The following is a 19750-nucleotide window of genomic DNA, read 5'->3' as shown; positions in this document are numbered from 1 at the left end:
TGCGACAAGACAACACAGGTTGTTGCAATTTGACAGTCAACGATTCTCATTTCATCAGCAACATCTAGAGTTTAGACGGTGAAAGTGCAGGGCTTGATTAAGGTGGTTATATTTTATTGTTGTTGCAGCTGGTTATTGAAAAGACTCGCATCTCATGTGGAAGAAAACAGTTATTCACAACTGTTCAACGAAAAACTTTGAATATGCAATTTATCTGTGTTGTAATATAGATTGCAAGCAAAATCTCGAGTATGAAGTAGTGTAGCAGTGACAATATTTGTGTTCACGTTAATTTCAACTCTTGTACCTTCATAAAAAAGTTTTTGTAAGGGGTAATTTAAGTAAATAATCATCGTATAGCCCACATCGCCAACACGGTCTAAGGAGCTGTTTAACAGTAATTGCTCAAAATAGGTGACATTTGTTTCAGTAAACTGGTACGTCAAAATGTGAATATAAAGTTGTGTTCAATTCGCGCATTGACCTCAAGGGGTGACACTTCCTCACCTGGTGATAACGTTGTCTTTTTCTTTCTTTTTTTTTTTTTTTTCTTTTTTCAAATAAACACGGAAGCGCATCCGTATGACGTGTCAAATTCTTTCGCGTTGAATGAGGAAGTGAACGTTGTCAAGACGAAGCGAATCATCTCCGCCAAGCGAAAAAAGGGGATAATTGTCGACATTTCAAACTACCTTGACGGGTGTTTCGCGTTACACAGCCGCTAGCTGACAGTTCTTGTCTGAGACAACTTTTGGCTTTGCTCTAAGGTAAGTTTAAAGTTTTCTCGTGCTCACCTGGGCGTAAGTGTCGTTATTAATGTAATGCGAAGACGTCCTCGCAGTAGTGCACGATATTTAAAAAAAAAAAAAAAAAAAAAAAAAAAAAAAATCCCGCAGCTTCTGCGTCAAAATGTCGATAACTATAAAATCGAGACGTTCAGCTTAGAAATATTTGAACCAACGGTCAGTAATGTAAAGACTTTGGACTGACTTTAGGTTGGGTACGACTCGCCACACACTTTATATTATGCCAGGCCGTCCTCCAGCCAAATCCAAACGTTGTACTGTTTTCCTTTCCACCACCATAGGTTTCCATCACCAGCCGCAATGGGGAAAATGTTCTCCAGTCTGTTTGCTATGTTTGGTAACAAAGAGATGAGAATCCTCATGGTTGGTTTGGATGCTGCTGGAAAGACTACTATATTGTACAAGCTCAAACTTGGAGAGGTTGTGACTACAATTCCCACAATAGGTAAAAAAAAAAATAAAAATAAATAAAAATAAAAAAGAGAAACGTGTTTTATGTTTAAAGTGTCACAGTTTCAATGTGATCTTTTATCTTGTATTTTTCCATGTAGGTTTTAATGTGGAGACCGTTGAGTACAAAAGCATCAGTTTCACAGTGTGGGATGTCGGCGGACAAGACAAAATTCGTCCGCTGTGGCGTCATTATTTCCAAAACACACAAGGTGGGTTTGCTTACACACATTGTTACAATTGAAAATGTCCTGAAATATTAAATGGTTGCTGGATCACGAGATGTTTGCATTTCAAATCTAGCACATCCATCTTCCCAAGCTCCAATAGAAAGAGGTTCCAGTTGGTCATTGATACCCATCACCAGTCAGCTGCCTTTCTAGTAGTGATGACGGAAGGTAGCAAATGCCAGCTGCTACTCTAAAATGCTCCAGAACAGTACGATAAGGTTTTAGCTCTTAAACCTTGATCAGGCATCTCTCCAGTAGAAATAGTTTTCAGACAATATTAATACACGAAAGCTAGTAGGCTTCTTTTAATTGTGGTGAGGGCATATAGCAACTAGCATCAAGCTAGCAACTGTCCTACAAAAGAGAAATATCTTGATGGGACATGGAAATTGATCAATACTAAAGAAAGCTGTTTCAACAAAATAGCTTTTATTTGAATTAGATGGTGTTTTCAGATTAAATGGAGAACATAGCTGAAGGCTTTTCTCAGCGGTCTCCATGCATTCTTATTACTGCAGTCACCCTGAGTTCAAGGGAAAATGCAACTTTAGAAAATGTGTGACTGGATGGTGTCACACATCGAGGCTCAGAGCACTGTGACGCATCGCTTTTGGCACTATGTACAGTATATCATTGGGAGGCCTTGCATAGCTGCCTGGCTAAACAGGTTACAATCAATCTCACCCTTGTGGTGTGGCAGGCTGAGTTTCCTTTATCGCTTTCAGTTAAAGTCAATACAGATCATTCTGACGCTCATTAGGAGAGGTTCTTAAAGGAAACCCAGAACACCTTTGCTTCCTAATTGTTGCCTCTTCCTTGTGATGGCCACTAGAACACGATGAGGAAATTTGCAAATGTATTTGGAAGATTTTTCACTCATTGCACACATATCGCACCTGTTTGACAAATATTGTTCTTGTCCCAGGTGTCATCTTTGTTGTGGACAGCAATGACAGAGAGCGTGTTGGTGAGGCCCAGGATGAGCTTTACAAAATGTTGCAAGAAGATGAGCTGCGCGACGCTGTGATACTTGTGTTGGCCAACAAACAAGTAAGTCTTACTGCGAAAGGGCACTCCTGTCGACTTATCATGTGTAATGACACACAATAAATCAGCAGGAAGAATTCTGTTTCTTCCTGTTTCAAACAGGACCGCATTCTGACATTTTCTGATTATTTATTATTTCTAGGACCTTCCAAATGCCATGAATGTAGCAGAAATCACGGACAAGATGAACCTTCACGCAATACGGACCAGACACTGGTTCATCCAGGCAACTTGTGCATCCACAGGGGACGGACTGTACGAAGGACTTGATTGGCTGTGTAACGAGCTCAAGAAGCGTTAACAATACAATGTCCTCCACCCACGGTTCAGTCTTGCTTTTCAGCAAAACCAGATTTTCTTGTCCATGACTGGAAGCTGTCTTCATCTCAGCTTTTGTCTTTACACACGTGTAGGTTTTGCTGCAGTTGATTTATTCTTGTAAAGCTTTTGGGGTATTTTATGTAATTGGTAATATATTTGGTCAGAGGGCAGCTTGTTTTGTGGTTATAGCATATATGCATTTATATTTATGAATAGTTATTTTTCTCTCTGGTTGTTGTAAGAGGAAAAGAGGTTTCAAGAATTTAAAATCATCTATTGCTAAAAGCAGTGTAGGACTTATTATTGTTATTTTGTGTGTTAAGTGATTCAGAAGAACCCTTTTGGTTTGACTTCTACAAACCAAATTAAAGGCCCAGTGTGTATGATTTAGGAGCATCTAATGGTTACAAAACATTAAGCAGAGAATGTTGATGTGAACCACGGTTTTCTGATGTCCCCCTTGGTCTTGCATCTCTCTAATACCAGCCATGACATCATTGTAAAATTGCAAAACCCATATTGAGCAAACCTTCTGGTCTAGTGGAGGCAAGTGGTGAAATATGGCCACCTCCCCCCCAAGCAGAACTGGGCTTCATCTGAATAAAATGTTATTAGCAAAGAAAGCACAACATTAAATTTACTTATCTTACTTGACTACATATTACTGAGAGCAGACATAAGTATTTTCTCATTGATTTCATGCCAATTGATCCTTTTGAACATTACCCACTGGGCCATGATGCACTAGGTGCAGTAAGTGCATTATCGCTAACTTGAGGCTTTGGCCTCCCTGAGTCACTTTTTTTTGGATTTTTTGAAACACTGGCTACATCTATTTGCACTGACATTCTGCTCTATTAGTACAAATTTACCAGCATATGGTACCTGGCATGTTGGCTTAACTCGCATTGGCAATGTAATCTGCGGATTCCACAAAACGATAAACATCTTTCCACAGAAAACAAACTTCCTATCCCGGTAATTTGTTGTCTGTTTTGGTTGAGGCTTCTGCATTAGCTGTAACACTACAGTGGGTCTAGGAGACCTTAGCCAGAGGTGCTCTTATTAAGCTGTCAGAATAAAAATAGTTTTAGTAGTGATGAAAACCATTTTAAACGGCGAGTTCAAGGTGCCAGTATTTTTTTTTTCTTTAACATTTCTGCACATTGTAAAAGGGAAATGGAAAAAAGCTTTTTATCCAGCACAACTTTTAAAATATCTCTGTATGGAACTGCAACTGATCTTTTTTAATTGTTTGACTATTTTCAATAAAACAGCTTCATTTGGGGTTTTTTAAAACAGCTTTATTCCTTTTTTGGTAATTGTATGGTCAACTTAAGATCTCGTAATAAGAGTTTTATTTTTCCTCCATAACCTAATGTCTGACCGTTTTTTAAATTATTTTATTCTGAAGAGAATATTTTTGACCATGGAGCAATCTTCCAGTTGTTTTTCCCCTGAGCCCGGTTAAGATTCTTCTCATGTAGTGCCTCTTCAGGAGTGGCTTGACACGAGGAATAAGGCACTTGTATTACTGGACACACTTGTCACCGTGGGAGCTGTTGATATATGTATGCATGTATGAAATGTCATGCTCTGTACTTCAAAGAAATATGTTTTTAGATGGTGGTGAAGGGGGGTTATTGGGAGGATCATCACTTCCCTTTGTGACATCACATGTGGCTATTTTTTCCAGCTTGTGTTACTTCTGAGTAATACAAATGAGCTTTTCTCAATTTGGGGTTTATTGGCTTAAAACACAATGTTTTCAACATTGGTGGGGTGAATATTACATGAAAATGGAAGATTGGAATTACATTACCCTAGTCCGACCCTAACCCTTGCCACATTAACAAATGTTCAAATGTGGCAACATTCACAACAAGTTGTATGCTTTGCAGTTGGCACAGAAATATTTCCCAACAGCCAAGCCGAGAACTCTGGGTAAAAGCAGCTTGTCAGGGCTGTCACCCTTGACCTGAGGAGAAATGCGGTGCCCTGAGGTGGTTCAACCACCTAATGTTTGGGTTGAAGCAGTAATGAGAACACACCCTGTCTTACATTGTGCAGGGCTGGCAATCTGGGATGGCATTCTTGCTGGTTGATTACGGTGCTATGGTTAATGCAGCCATGCCTATAAAACATGGTTGGAGAGTATGGCTGTGTTGTGAGGGGAGGGAGCAAAGTCCTGGGCTCCTCCTAGGGTTTCATTGTGTGGCCTCGTCCCCTGCTGCTCCATCATCACGGTTTGTGTGTGGCGGTCCTAACGGTGCTGGCTCATATAAAAGGACCAGCCTGGTTTTTTGCACTCTTCTTTATGAATGCCTTGCTCTTTTTAGTGCGCCCCCCAGGTGCCAGGCAGCAGAATACCCTCTTTCAGACCAATTCAAGGCAAATGCAAACACTACACCCTATTATGGCCGGTGGAGAGCATTCCAATGGTATTGCACTGGTCAGGGAGCCGGACGGAGAGCAGGGAAGGGATTAAGGAGCGATGGCATGACTGGGAAACAAAAAGGATCATTGCTGCTGAGTGGTGCAAGAGGCAGTGAGAGGATGGAGGTGTGCAGTGGTCGAAGTGGTGTCACCAGAATTTTAAAGGAATTTTGGAGAGTTGGCGCATTACTTTGACTCACTCATTTCCAATGTGCAATCGCACACAGCATTTGTCCTTCAAACCATCCATAATGTTTAAATGTCCAATATCACACACACTTTCTGACCTTCACCTTCCAGCCACCTATTATACAGCATATTTAGCCTTCTTATTTTTTCAGACCCTCCTTAGGTGAGGTGTTCCCACAGGGTGAAACAAGAGGAATCAGTCCCCTTGGTGAGGTCACAAAGGGTGGTTTCCAAAAAGTAATGTCTTTCAGTGCATATTTTGTGTGATTGAAGCAAGTGAACAATGTTTTAATTTTTACTCATTTAGGAGTTTACTGACAAACAAAATTCTAATTAATTACATGTAGTATGAGATACTTTAATGATGCATATTTTGATTTGCTGATGACACAGCCGCTCATTGAAAGTTTCAGCTAAATGATTTACAAATGTGCCAAAATGACTTTTCTCTATCTTCTCAGGGTGGTCTGGCTCTCAGATAGGGTGGGACGCTTGTTCAGCCAGAGTAGAGGCACTGCTCCTCTGTGTCGAGAGCAGCCTGGGCATTTGGTGGCACCGGCATCTGGTGAAGATGCCACGTGGGTGTCTTCCTGGCAAGGTGTTTCACGCATGCCCAACCCGGGAGGAGACCTCGAGGCAGACGCAGGGCACACTGGAGGAACTATGTCTCCTAGCTGACCTGGCAATGCTGTTGGAAGTGGCGGGAGATGGGGACTGGGCTTCCTGACTAAGGACACCGTCCTTAGTCAGTTTGAGGTACAAAGACTTGAAAATACAGAAAATTTCAAAAGCCAAGAAAATGATCTGAAATGGTTCAGGTGGATCTTTTACCAAACATCTATACATTCAACGTGTTCCCAGTTTAAAAACAAAATGGTCTATCTAATAAAGAAACTCCAACAGTTGGCATTCCAGCACAAATATTTTTTTTTTAAAAAATCAATAAAACACAATTGAAAACAACACAAAATACACTGATCCCTGATGAGCTTCTTGGGTGAAGAAGCCTTTTCATCTCGCACATATGACCCATCGCCTTCTGCAGGCCACTGTTGCTCTTCAGGGTAAATGGGGTCTGAGGGCCAGTGGAGCTGCTGTAGAGATTTACGTCCCCATTTTTGCGTCTTTGAATTGGAGGTCCGGGGGGTTGGGAGGATATTAGTCGTCCGAGTCTGTGTCGTGGCGCCGCCTATGGCTTTGTGTGGCACCAGCAGGGGCTGTCTTGTGGCTGACAGGGCTGCGGTGAACAGGAGACCCCCCATCAGAGGAGTCTGTGTCGTGGCGCTGCCGCCGGTGAGGGGGGTTGGGGGGCTGTCGCTCGGCCTTTGCTCCCCACCTTGAATGGCTGTCATGGAGCCTGGCTCCGCTCTGACTGTGGTATGATGGATTATGATGGTGGTGGTGGTCCTTTCTCTGTCTGAAGAAAGAAAAGGAACAAATATTTATGTGGGATGGAGTGAGAGGATCCCAAATTTGAGAGCAGATGTACCGGCGCAGACATGGCGACTGATGCAGTGCTGTGGGACAGCAAGCAGCCAATGACACCTGTAGGTGAATACAACTTCCAGGGATGTGTGGACATCTCTCTGTATATCAAGCAATGTATAACATAAACTCAGTGCAACATGATTTCCTGATCCATGGTGAAGCAACATCTTTTCCTGTCAACAGTGTTCTGCCCTGGGTTGCGATTTAAAAGGGTGGAGGACTGGAGGTCCAGAAGCAGCATTTGGGACGGTCTTTTACTGCCCTCTATTGGTGACCAAAATAAGTTTGATCAGGAGTGTGACACATTAAGTACTTGAGGGTCTCGTGTCATGAAAAAATCCCTTTGGCAATTTCCAAAAATGCAGACGTCTACAAAATTTGCTTGAAACATGTAATGCTACAACTTTGGTGTCCAACAAGCATTAATAATACCATTAATACCAAGCATTTTTGCAAGATGCTGAAACAGAGGGCTAAAAATGGTTTGTCTAGCACAAATATTTAGCTAGACATACCATTTTACCTAACGGTTCTATTAATCTTTAAAAAAAATTGTGTGAGGCTGCTTGACTCAAATCCAGGTTGGAAAATAATCCTTTATCGGTAGGACCTTTCAATTGTCAGACAAACAGTCAGAAAGTTTGAAGGTTAACCTCTTTCTGTTGTCATCAGAGTCTGATGAGGACGAGTCTCTTCGTTCCCGTTTCTTTTTCTTTTCCTTCTTCTTCTTTTTCTCCTTTTTACTTTTTTTCTCCTTCTTTTTCTTTTTGCTTTCGTGCCTGGGGTTGATAAAAAGATCAGATTCATTTACATTATTTTGACATGAACCACATTGTCAGACACAAGTGCTTTTTTAAATGTATACTCACGAATGGTCCATTTCTCCCTTTTCTCCACTCTGTGAGGCCTCATTCACCGGGGCTTCCGAGCGCGCCTCTGTTTTGTGATGCTGGAGAGAAAGCATTTTGTAACCTTTCGTCTTGCGATGTGAAATCGACGAACCGTCCTCACTCATCTCAACAATGCATTCCAGAGTTTTCTAAAGGACTTTCTTTAACTGCATCAGTCACCTTTGCAGATCTTAATCATCATCTTTGTAATGCTATTTTAACGGGATGGACAAAATAAAACGTACTGTAAAAACAGGAAGGCCCAGTTTAGCCGCCTCCTTTTCTTTTTGGGAAAGCACCATCTTCCTTGATCCGACACTGTGGACAGACACACACTTCTGAAAACACAGGCAAATTGCATTCTCATACCATTTGTTAGCAACACTGACACTGTCACTTTTTCAGGGAACTCAATGATTTAAAATCCTTTGAGATGGTGAAGAGTTAAATGAAGAGCTTGCTGGGGTTTGTGATTTAAGTGTCTGGACATACTCTTACATGTAACCTATATGTGTATTGATTCCATTTAGTTTTAGATTTGTCGATCTGGATCCCACGTATATCAATCAGTAGTGTCACCTGGAGCTTCCTAAGCCAGAGATGCGGTCCACATTTCTCTCATCACCATCAGGCTCCTCCCTCCTGTAAACGTCTGCAAGGTCCTGTAGGAAATACGGCGAAAATTATTATTGTTTCATCTGTACTGACAGGACATGGTAGTTATATATATTTTAAGTAACCTTTCAAAGCCAGACCAAAAAAAAGGGAAATAGAGCACCTCTTTGGTCAGGCCAGTTGGTTGCCGCTTGATGTTCTTGTGTCCTCTGGAGACAAAATGATGAGCTCATTAGATATATTGTATTAGATATATATTAGATTAGATATATCAAAAAGGTCCCATATTAAACAAAATATCAGAACTTTGTTGTCATCCTGGACGGTGAAGGAGCCTCGCAAAATTGATGATAAAAAAACAAAACAACTCTAGACAACTTTGCTTTGTTGCCGGCCTCCGCATGTTTAAAAGACGACAAAAAACATGGAAGCTGTGAAGTGGTTTCGGAGGGTGGAACAAACATCAAGCTGGGTGTGCTGTCACTAGCCTGAGAGCGGTACCAGTGCCCTTTGTGACATCACACGGGGTTGGCTTCCAGAACTGCATGGAATGGCATTATTTCTGAAACGTCAGGCAAACACACATTCCGTGATGACAACATTGGCCAAATGGATTCTGCATAAAATGGGACCTTCAGTTCTGAGGGCAGTATGTACATACAGGGCAGCCATCAGTGCTTCCTGCTCCGCTGCCTTGACTGCAGCAAGTTCCTCTTCTTTGGTCAAAGGTCTGGTGCCTTTACCGTCTTTTGCATACCATGTGAGATCTTTGCCTTTTTGCCATCGTCCGACCGGTGCCATCAAAGAATTACCTAGAGAAAAGAAAAGCATGACATAAAGACTTGGATCAGTTACAGTTTGTTTAATTGCATGTGTTACTGTTAGTCCAAGCCCCTGCGTTACTCTATACTTATTTTTTTTATTCTTAGTGGTCAGATTTAATTTAGAATTCCGCTGAACGAAAACAACAGAAACAAAAGGACAAGTTCAAAACAAATCAATACGATAATACTTTACACCTGTCACACAAAAACGCTCTGTCCATAAATTCCCCAATTTAAGATAACTAATGAATTATGATCAATGTGCCCCCTATGTATGTTATTTTTGTTTGTTTTGGGTGGACTCTCTCAGCTCTTGTGTGACTTGACTATCACACTGTGGAGATATCTGTAGATTCCTTGGAGGCACTCGCTCCTCTCAGTAAAAAGCCACTGATGATGACAACAAATCTCACGTCGCCGGTTCCAGGTGTGGGTGATTGAGCACAAATGTTCCTCATATCCGAGTCGAATAGCTGCCCATTCTGTGCTACGTGGCGCTGGGCATGTTGGCACGCTGACAGTCAATCGTGTGCGTCCAGAGTGGACAGAGCGGGAGGCTGGGAGCGACAAAAGGTGCACTCTATGAAAAGAGCAAAACGGGACTAATAAGGGTACCGGCTAAAGCAGCACGCCTCGCGTCATGAGGGACTCCACAACCAGAGGTGAGGAGGTGAAACTATAATCCGCTTGGAGTGCCGAGGTACTGGTTTGTAACTTTACTGTGATTTACGGCCATGCTACGGCGGCTGGCGGCACGTTAGCCGAGAGCTACATGTAGCAGCGTGCGCCTCGAAGCGCCGACCATCGGTCGGAACATGGCTGCCTGCGCTGCTCGGGACTCACCGAGATAGTTCTCCCTGTGCTTGTCGACTTTGACGTCGTCCCAGTTGAATTGGTCCTGGCCTCCTCGGGACCCTCCAGATCTCCCAGAACCGAACATTTTGTGCAGACGCCTTGGTCACGTGTCGGGAAGGACTGTGGCGTAAACACACAAGAAACCGCTTTGCTTTAGCCACGCTAGCGCGCGAGCAGCGTAATTTTGGTCAGGCCTTAGGGGTCACTCGTCAGATGTAACGCTAAATTCTGTGCGCGTGCCCAGCAGTGCCTTCAGCTCGCGAGAGTGCGCGCACTTTATATTCAGCGTTCTCCTAACAGGTAGCCGAGGTATAAGTAGAGTTGCAAACCGTCCCTTAAAATATAGAATTGCCCCGTATTTGACAATGAAATGGCGCGTTTTCAATCGATACGGGTTTTGTCCGGTATTTGAGTTGTCTTGAACGCAAATTTGTTTTCGTTCGTTTCTATAGAGTTTGCGTTCAAAACAGTAATCTACGTAGCTGCAATCACAACAACCGTGTATTGTATCAGGATCGCTTGTTCTTTTCAGCTGTATTTATGTAATTCCTTTGTAAAAAGCCATCCATCCTGCACTTTATTGATTGTTGTGTAAAAGTGTGTTGTGTTTAAAAGATTTCAATCCAATTTAATCATTCTGCTTTCTTATGTATACTGGGGATAGCGCAGTTCAAACTATGTGAAGCATATACTTTTTTGAAACCCTATGTTAAGTTATTATTTACCACTACTGGTGAGCAACTGGTCTGTGATGGTCATGGCCGCGAGCACTGCGGGAGGCATCCTATATTTTCTGAATGACAGTTGGCAATACTCTGCATAAGTATTTTTGCTGTCTTGCCTTGAGCAGTTCTAAACCAAGATGTGTATACTCAAAAGGGTATATCTGCCCACATGCTTGAAACTTTAGGTCTCTCGCACATGACTCCATATCGGCTGTTTTTTGTTTGTTTGTTTGTTTTGTTTTTGTTCAACATTTGTACTTTAACTTCATTAGGGACGTTCTTCATTCAGTCGTTCATTCACGAACAACATCATGGTTTTATCTATAAGGACAGGGTCGTACTGTTTCTTTGCATACTCGTGTCTGAACTAGAACCTTCCTTTGATCTTCCAATACAGATTGAGCTATTGAATACTAAACTACACTTCAGTAATCCACTTCCGTGTTTTGCTCCGTACGTCAGGGTTGCTAAACGCCCCACAACACCGGTCTGTTACACACGCCTGCTGATTACCGCCCACACAAGGCAACTTCGCGCAAGATAGGCTATGCTAAGAAACATAAAGCGTAACCCGAGGATTATCCTTTGTTGTGAAGTGTTGTGGATGTCTGACGCTACTTGCACGTTACTTCCTGTTAAGGACTAAACCACAGACACGAAGACTACGTTCACGTGTTTACTGAAAAAAAAAAAATGAGACCGCGTTGTTTAGCCCTAGCACTCTAGAGCTAACCCACACAGCGTTTGGGTCTGCGTTGTCGCGGATGCTTACGTCAACGTGTGTTTCGGCTAACGTTGATGACGTAGACATCTCAGCTCTCGCCGATCAATGGCTCGAACGTCCGAGGCACACATCGGAGGAGAGAGACTATCCTCCCCAGTCGGAACCATTGCCCTGGACTAACGTGCCTCCCGATGTTCATGAGATATTTTGTGAGGCACATGTCAGGTATGTAGGATCAAAGCCATTTCCCGTCTCCTTATAATGACCGTCACCATATTAGTGAAACGAAAGCTTCTATTTATTCATTTCCGGCAACCCAATGGGTTGCTGTTTACGGTGTTGAGACAGATGGTGGCTGGTGGGATCAACTGGCAGGAAGGGCATGCCGATGAAACTTTGCGGGTGTTTCGTTCCACGGTGCTGCTGCTTCGTTGTGGACTCGAACTTGCTATATTCTTCTTCCTGTGCAACGCCCATTTAACGCGTCATGGCGGCATTTCTTGTAGTTTAGTGTTATTGAATGTTAGTTTGACGTCTACCTCATGCCACTTTCCCTCTCTGACAGTAGCTTTACAGTATTAACACCCTGAGTATGTTCCTATTATGCACAAAGTGGGCTGTTGCATTTCAAATGTACTCATTCACTTCTTCATCACTGACTATATGCACACAAAGCAAAGTACTTCCAGATTGATTATGCTGTTGGAAATGTTATTTCACACTTTTCTCTGCTTCAAAGATTTTTATTGTCCCTCTAAATCAGACAAAGTTCACTCCGCATTGATTATATTATGCGTTAGATTATCACGGCACAAGATCACCGGCATGTGATTGTAATAAAACTAGAAATATGGTAGTTATGCTATTCAGTTGTGCAGTTTCTGTTACGTGTGTGTGGAGTTGCAATAGATAATGAGTTTGTGCACTCTTTGCTGGGTGTATGGCTTTTCTAAGTACAGCTCCGAGTGTGTTTGTGTTTTATCCACTGAAGGCTGATGTAACTTGCCATCATCTCTATAAACTAATGGTTTGGCTTTAGAAAGTTGTGGGGGTTTTTTTGTGGAGGCATCGACCCCCACAAAAGGCTTCAGTCACTCACCTCTGTGCTAATTGCTGTGCAGTGATGGATGGGGTCAGGTCTCACATGACTTTGCTGTAGCTTCAGACAAATTTCAATCACATGTGCTTGAGATCACTTGTGATGGGTTGAGCACGCTGCAGTCGTTATCTAGTTGTCGACCTGTGTGACTCTCATTTCCTGTCAGGGGACTTTTGTGTCAGTAACAATGCAAATACACATGTGGTATTGTTAAACATTAGGTGAGTGTGAGTGAGAGAGAGAGAAAGTGAGAGATTTTTTTCATCGCCTGCCCGAAATCTTCTTTTGAGAACAAGTTTATTTAGCCTAGACATCCATTAATTACATAGTCCTACACCAGGTAGAGCCAGGCTGCCTAGCGCAAGCTAATGAATCATTAAAAGGATTTTGAAACAATCTTATTATTATTATAATTATTATTATTATTATTATTATTATTATTATTATTATTATTATTATTATTATTACCATTGATAAGAATGGTAATTATAACAAATAAATCAGCTATTCAAACAAATCGATCAGATTTCTAACTCTTTGGATCCAAGTCAGTTCCAGGAAAGCTGAGCCTTTTTCAGTGTGGAGGGGGGAAAAAGGAAGCCTGCACCTTTAATTAGCCCCACTGTCTTTTGTAGAAACATTCAAGAGGCAATAGAGAACACCTCGTGTCATTTGCACCTGCAAAGACAGCCTCGCTAGAACTAGTTGGTGAAAGAATAGCAGTTCCATTTCATCACTTTTTCTGCATGTTGCCAGACTGCATGGAAAAACCCGATTCTCAGCAGAATCACTCACATTTCTGATGTGTGATGTAAGTAGTCGGCTTTCACTTCCTTCTAGTTATTTTTTTGCACGGTACTTTAGCAGCTTAGTATCAGTTTAGGTCGTAGCTGCAAGCCAGCTGATCTCCCCATGTACCGTTTTTCATTTTTTTTCTCTCCTTCTGTAGAAACAGAAAGATGTGATTCAAATTCACTCCACTTGTGTATCCTTGTGTGTGTGTGTGTGTGTGTGTGTGTGTGTGTGTGTGTGTGTGTGTGTGTGTGTGTGTGTGTGTGTGTGTGTGTGTGTGTGTGTGTGTGTGTGTGTGTGTGTGTGTGTGTGTGTGTGTTATCCTGGCAGTCTAAATGTGACCCACTCCACCCTTTACTTGTTTTGCTGGCTTCACTCGGTGAATGTGCAGTCCTAGGAAGCGACTGCTTTGTGAAGTCACTCACTCACAGCGCTCCAGTGACAACACCCCGACGCAGCTGCTTTTTCCACCCAGTGGCTCTCAGTTTCTTCCTTCTCCCAACATGTTGTCCAACAACAATTTGGCCTGATTAATTATGTCTGAGGGCTCCGTTTTGCAGTCTGGCAGCAGAATTAGACGTCTGGATGGGAATCAAATGGAGGTTTTAAGGACTCTGCCTTTGCCGTGACAACGGAGACTCAGAGGAGGTTCTTCTTGTTACAGATTCACCTGCTCAGTGTTTCAGACCTGGCTCTGCCAGCTCAACCATGTGTTGTTATCGCTCCGCCCTAGTTCTCTCACTCGCTCGCTCTCTCGCTCTCTCTCTCTCTCTTGCTCTCTCTTGCTCTCGCTCTCTCGCTCTCTCTCTCTCTCTCTCTCTCTCTCTCTCTCTCTCTCTTGCTCTCTCGCTCTCTCTCACACACTCTTGCTCGCTCTGCCCACTGTCTTCCGCTTGTATTTCACCACTAATTGATCAACACGATCACACTCCATCTTAGTACCTGTGTGTGTGTGTGTTTGTGTGTGTGTGTGTAGGCTCGTGTTAAGGGAAGGTAAGGCAAACGTGTTTTTTTAACTATGGGATTCTTTGTTGATGTCAGAAGACTGTGTGGCGATTTAAGTCAGTAGCGTTGTTTGCAGAATGCTGCGACTCAGCTCCGTGTCAGGTGTGTGTGTTGGTGGTTGTACAGGAAGTTCAAACGTGGTTTTAGTCCACATATGCAGGCGCCTCGTTGTGTTTCCTTGGCTGACGTGGTGCCTTGCAGCCGTACCAGGAAGAGTAGGACTCTCCAATCGGAGGTGACTTGCTCCTCTGGACGCTCGGCACTTGATTGCGGCCGCTCCTTTGGGAGGAGGCTCTTCTGACTCGTCATTATTTCTGCCACCACTGTTTTGTTTTCCATGCTCGATTGACTCCCAGGAGATTTATCCAGCAGTCCTCCGTCAACAATTTGCTCTCTAGTTTGAACCCTGTTTATTCTCTCCTGCAGTGTTTTTCAACCTTTTTTGAGCCACGGCACATTTGTTTTTACACTGAAAGAAATGTCATGGCACACCACCAAGCAAAAATATTATAAAATGATACTTTGTAGTTTTGATTTATACTCACTCAGTGTGAAACTTGGGCTTGTTTAGATGCAAAACAAAGCTGCTATCATGAGAGGAATTGACTCATTCATTTTAAAGCACTGTCACTCAACAATCGAATGTTGGTGTCTTTCTTAGACCAGTTAAGTGCAATTGGCTCATTTTTACAGCAGGCCAGACAATATCTCACGCTACACTAGTGTGCCGCGGCACAATGCTTGAAGAACACTGCTACACTGCATGTACTGAGCGCACAGACTTTTGTACTTCTCATGACTCATGCCAGAGGATTTCACCGGGTTGACTCGCCGCACCCACTGGTTGCTTCCGCTGAGCCGTCTCCTCTGTGTGTCTCCCTCACTCCCTCAGCGATGGCTGGTCCCAAGCCTGTGGTGCTCACCGGCCCGTCGGGCGCCGGGAAGAGCACTCTGCTGAAGAAGCTCATGAAGGAGTTTGACAACGTGTTCGGCTTCAGCGTCTCCCGTAAGTGTGCATTTGGCGTTTGCTGTTCAGGCGTGAGTGCAGCAAAAAAGGCTTCAGGAGCTTTCAGAAGATGGGCTGCATGTGTGTTTAAAGTTGCTCCAACAAGTAAACCCAGAAAACACAACATTATCTTATTCAGATCCTTTTTCTAGATATTGATGGTCCGTTTTTATCATTGCCATTTTTTCTTAATGTTTTTAAGTTGTAAGGATTTCTTTTCTGTCCGTTTCTTTTAATTCCATTATTCACATAAACACCTTGCATCCAAAACTAAACTCTGGTTTAACACAGCATGGTCATGCGTGCGTCCATCAATTTAAATATGGCAGATTAATGTAAGGACCCATGTTATACAAACTTCCAGATCTTAGTTTTTCAATCCATATTGTGTGTCTTGTGTGTTTGTATTCAACAAGGTAATGAGTTATTTCAGATCTTTATACTCACTTGTGCACAAACTATAACCCGAATGCCTCTCGAACCCTCAGACACAACGAGAAATCCCCGACCTGGTGAAGCGAACGGCAGAGGTGCAGCACAGCATTCAACGCCAAAGCACATTCCTTTCCTCTCAGTCTCTCCGCCTCCTCTAATCTGTAGTCTCTCTCTCTCTCTCTCTCTCTCCCGCTGTTCAGATTACCACTACGTGACACGGGAGGCGATGCAGTCAGGCATCGACAGCGGCGATTTCATCGAGCATGCAGAGTTTTCAGGGAACATGTACGGCACGAGCAAAGCGGCCGTGCAAGCCGTCCAGGCCAGGAACCTCATCTGTATACTTGACATCGACATGCAGGGCGTGAGGAGCATCAAGAAGACTGACCTCAACCCCATCTACATCTCCATCCAGCCACCGTCCATGGAGGTCCTGGTAAGCATGTGGAGATAAAAGGGCTGGTCGGTGGCACTGTGTGATTATTGTTCCAGAGTTGTTTGAAAAAATAAACTTACCGTTCTTTTCCCCCATTGTTTGTTTGTACAATCATCCCACTGGGTTTCAACCAAAACTCAGTTGTCACCCCATTTCCCCCCCGACACCGCCCCCCAAAAAATGTAAGATAGCAGTCTGACTTTTTCATTATTATTTTTTTCCCGAAATTTGTGGACATGTTGAGGTTTTGCAACCTTTCACTCTTGATCATGCTAAGCGATCATATTTTCCAAACAAGTGGAAAGCACAACAAAGGCAGCGGGAAGCTAAACCTGAGCTCCGCAAGGCTCACAAGATCTGTAGTGTTACTGTTTAATTGATCTTGTGTGCATAATCACCATGGAGAAGTGGTAAGTGTAGTGTTTGACCTTGTTGAATATCCTGATCATACGGTGTTCATGACGGGTCGTAGGCGCCTCCTGTACGCAAGTTGAATTGTCTCCCAAGGATGGCTGATGTTCAACACGCTCTAGTATGGACATTTCATTTCATTTGAAGGAAACTATCACAAATGAGTGAACAGGGAATCAAAGCTTGTTTTCAAAAAATCATTTTCTCCCCCCCCTCCGCCCCCCCCCCCCCCCCCCAACTCAACAACCAGTTTATCTTGTCATAGAAAACACACTGCTACCCTACATCTCGACAAACATGCTGCAGTCCCTGTATTTAGCTTCCTATGTGCAACTGGAAACCTGTTGAGCAGGTCCTCATGTTCTGTGTTCATTAAAGGCTTGTTTATTTGTTTCCTCTTAGGAAGAACGGCTTAGAGAGAGAAAAACCGAGTCAGAGGAGAACCTGCTGAAGCGTTTGAATGCAGCCCATGTGGACATGAAGTTCAGTAAGTATCGAAGCGTTCTGCAAACGTATGGTTGTTGTTGTTTTTTTTGCGAGAGATCTAAATGTGGTTGTTTTTTCTGTGCCGCAGGCCAAGAACCAGGCCTGTTTGATGCAGTCATCGTAAATGACAACTTGGAAGATGCTTATGAGCAGTTAAAAAGTTCTCTCATTGAGGTGAGTGTGTGTGTCGGAGACCTTTGCCCACTGAACAAATGGCAATGAGTTAAGCAGTGTTAACCTTACCAGTGGTTTCACGCAAGTCCTTTTTGTTTAACACACAATCACACACTCTGCCCCTGTGAGTTGACATTGCCTGGCATTCAGTCGTGTCTTGTGTTTGTCTCACAGGAAATAAATAACGTCAAGAAAGTGACCATGTCCTCCTAGGAGACGGCCCAACGTCCCGCCATGTTCTCGTCCAGCCACTCCTCATTTTACCTGCAGACCTCCATTCCAGCCGTGAACATTCCCTCAGATGGCGGTCTGTGAGCCTCAGAACAATGAACAGAAGCAAATACATGTTTGGTTTTTTTGGGTGGGACTTGGTTTTTATTAATGTATGACAAACTGAAGACGCTTTTTCTTTTTTTTTTCGTTAAGGCAGGAAATGTGGAGTTTTAAATAACATTTGTTATGAAGATGCTACTCCTGGTCGTGCAGGGTGGTCTGTTGGGGTGTGCCGAGCATTAGTACCACTGTTTGAACAGGTGGTTCAGTAACTCATTCCATCATGTGAAAGTGTTTTTAGTCTATGGGTTAAAAAGACGAAGGGAGACCATCCATCGCCCCTGTTCTTACTGTTCAGAAGATTTGACAGCTGGATAGATTTGAAGGGTGTGTAATGTTTATTGTTTGAATCATCATTAGCTGTTACGCTGCAACACATCACCAATACGGTTGGCAGACAAACACAGAAGGCGTTGTGATATTTACCCACAGGGCCCTGCACATTTATTTCCTGATTAAAGAAAAACTAAAGCACGACAATATTTTGTGGCTACATATGGCTACATGCAAGGCAACTGTACTGTGGACATCTAAAAAAAAAAAAAAAAAAAAAAAAAAAGATTGTCAGATATATTTCATTGTACCTCTGTCATCCTTCTGTATAATGTGTTGCCTTCATTTCTTTGTCTTTATGGACAACTAAATACTACTGTACTCCATTAGGATTAAGTGTTGCCCAAAATAATTTTGTAAGGATAATTGTAGAACAGTGTAACCTTGTTTTACAGTTTTAAACTTGTAACTTTTCTAATGCGTCACTCTTTTTATTTTGCATTTTCACCTGTACATTAAATTGAAGTTCAACTGGCTCTGTCATTTTCCCTTTTAATAAGAGACCATGGCGAGAAAATAAAATGTTTAACTTTTTATTTGTATTTTTTCAAACCAATTTCCTCATGTTATGTTGAATATGTCCTTATTTTCCATTTCCCATTCAGTACATTAGTTTGACTATGACCTTGCTGAGGAAAAGAAATAATTAAGTGTACGTCTTCAAAATCCAGTACACTATTACACTATAAACGTGTTACATTACTGGAAGTGGTGTATTTTTGTGTAATTAAACAAATAGCTGGACTTTAAACTATAACAATGACCCATGTTCTTACATCTGTACAAAAATAAAAGGTTAAACAACATTTATTTCTGTTTTATGTCTTGCCAAGCTTGGATTAAAGTAAGGAAAACCCTTAGTAGAGCCTGATTCTGGATTGCTCGAGGCAATTTGTATTCTCTCTTTCAGTTACATTTTTGCTCATGGATTCATGTGAAGGGTACACACTATGCTTTCAAAGCTATGGAAGACGCACTTGGCTTTAAATAGCCAGTTGAACTTCTGAGGAGTCCGCCTCTCTCTACCTGTGGAAGTGTTCAGCATCTACTTGGTGGCATTAGGTCGGTAGATTAGGTTGTTCTGTCAATGGCAAGAGCTGACTTGTATGAAGCTAAGTTTAAAATAACTATTTCTTTGCTCTGCCAGGTCATTACGGAAGCGCATTCACTGAATAAAAAAAAAAAAAAAAAAATAGGCGCCTAATTTTTTTTATTCAGTGAATGCAATGCGCTTCCGTAGGTCATTGCACGCAACAGGTTTACCATCTCATGCAAGCGTGTGGAAGTTTCCAATTTTACTGCTCTCAATATTTCTAATGCGGCGTTCCTCAAAAATACTTGCGGTAACTCATTAACGGCTTGCAATATGCTGTCCGTCCACGAGGCGGCAGCAAATGTCACACTGTGTAGTCTCAACATTGCCTATACGTTTGCCTACGTTGTTATGTCTTCGAATTCTTTGTGCCATAAAGTAAGACTTAGCAGCATGAAGTGAAAATGAAATTGTTACATTTTATCAAAATACCAGTTTGGTCAAACAGATGTTAGCTGCTCTTTAATTTAAAAAACATACATATCTTTTTTTGATCTCTGGATCCACAGCAGTGGACTATAGTCCGTTACGGCCGCCGCCATGAGGA

The 19750-nt window shown here is 42.6% G+C and overlaps 3 protein-coding genes across 9 annotated transcripts; 2 read left to right on the top strand and 1 right to left on the bottom strand.

Annotated features, from left to right (window-relative positions):
* Positions 1-586: 586 nt before the first annotated feature.
* On the top strand, positions 587-3477 carry arf1 (ADP-ribosylation factor 1). The gene is made up of 5 exons (XM_076021600.1): positions 587-767; positions 1088-1251; positions 1358-1468; positions 2412-2536; positions 2676-3477. The coding sequence occupies exons 2-5, from the start codon at positions 1107-1109 to the stop codon at positions 2832-2834; spliced, it is 540 nt and encodes a 179-aa protein (XP_075877715.1). The 5' UTR covers positions 587-767; positions 1088-1106; the 3' UTR covers positions 2835-3477.
* A 510-nt stretch (positions 3478-3987) lies between these two features.
* Positions 3988-10492, bottom strand: cunh1orf35 (chromosome unknown C1orf35 homolog). Its single transcript, XM_076021591.1, has 8 exons — positions 10140-10492; positions 9134-9284; positions 8636-8681; positions 8437-8519; positions 8103-8175; positions 7837-7916; positions 7621-7746; positions 3988-6896 (listed from the first exon to the last, which is right to left on the bottom strand). Exons 1-8 carry the CDS (start codon positions 10234-10236, stop codon positions 6638-6640), a joined length of 915 nt encoding a protein of 304 aa, XP_075877706.1. The 5' UTR covers positions 10237-10492; the 3' UTR covers positions 3988-6637.
* Positions 9776-18586, top strand: guk1a (guanylate kinase 1a). 7 transcript variants are annotated; one of them, XM_076021595.1, is made up of 7 exons: positions 9806-9958; positions 13335-13510; positions 15389-15502; positions 15991-16373; positions 17187-17271; positions 17359-17444; positions 17619-18586. In XM_076021595.1, exons 3-7 carry the CDS (start codon positions 15391-15393, stop codon positions 17655-17657), a joined length of 705 nt encoding a protein of 234 aa, XP_075877710.1. In that variant the 5' UTR covers positions 9806-9958; positions 13335-13510; positions 15389-15390; the 3' UTR covers positions 17658-18586. The 7 variants fall into 7 exon arrangements, with proteins under 7 accessions (XP_075877708.1, XP_075877710.1, XP_075877707.1 ...); XM_076021594.1 differs by lacking the exon at positions 9806-9958 and adding an exon at positions 11333-11825; XM_076021598.1 differs by lacking the exons at positions 9806-9958; positions 13335-13510 and adding an exon at positions 11367-11825 and having other exon boundaries at positions 15991-16032; positions 16138-16373.
* Positions 18587-19750: the final 1164 nt, after the last annotated feature.

The sequence above is a fragment of the Nelusetta ayraudi genome, unplaced genomic scaffold, assembly GCF_046127955.1.
Source record: "Nelusetta ayraudi isolate G7.1 ecotype Tasmania unplaced genomic scaffold, CSIRO-AGI_Nayr_v1 ptg000011l, whole genome shotgun sequence".
NCBI lineage: Eukaryota > Metazoa > Chordata > Actinopteri > Tetraodontiformes > Monacanthidae > Nelusetta > Nelusetta ayraudi.
This window is presented reverse-complemented; position numbering and strand designations above follow the sequence as displayed.

What these genes read in the sequence shown, in the direction of transcription:
- arf1 (XM_076021600.1), top strand. Translation starts at nt 1,107, where the DNA reads ATGGGGAAAATGTTCTCCAGTCTGTTTGCTATGTTTGGTAACAAAGAG. An exon ending in TTATTTCCAAAACACACAAG is followed by an intron (nt 1,469 to 2,411) that starts GTGGGTTTGCTT and finishes TTCTTGTCCCAG; the next exon opens with GTGTCATCTTTGTTGTGGAC. An exon ending in TTGTGTTGGCCAACAAACAA is followed by an intron (nt 2,537 to 2,675) that starts GTAAGTCTTACT and finishes TATTATTTCTAG; the next exon opens with GACCTTCCAAATGCCATGAA.
- cunh1orf35 (XM_076021591.1), bottom strand. Translation starts at nt 10,236, where the DNA reads ATGTTCGGTTCTGGGAGATCTGGAGGGTCCCGAGGAGGCCAGGACCAA. An exon ending in GCACAGGGAGAACTATCTCG is followed by an intron (nt 9,285 to 10,139) that starts GTGAGTCCCGAG and finishes TCTTTTCTCTAG; the next exon opens with GTAATTCTTTGATGGCACCG. An exon ending in GAAGCACTGATGGCTGCCCT is followed by an intron (nt 8,682 to 9,133) that starts GTATGTACATAC and finishes TTTTGTCTCCAG; the next exon opens with AGGACACAAGAACATCAAGC.
- guk1a (XM_076021592.1), top strand. Translation starts at nt 11,792, where the DNA reads ATGTTCATGAGATATTTTGTGAGGCACATGTCAG. An exon ending in GTTCGGCTTCAGCGTCTCCC is followed by an intron (nt 15,503 to 15,990) that starts GTAAGTGTGCAT and finishes TCGAACCCTCAG; the next exon opens with ACACAACGAGAAATCCCCGA. An exon ending in CCATGTGGACATGAAGTTCA is followed by an intron (nt 17,272 to 17,358) that starts GTAAGTATCGAA and finishes TCTGTGCCGCAG; the next exon opens with GCCAAGAACCAGGCCTGTTT.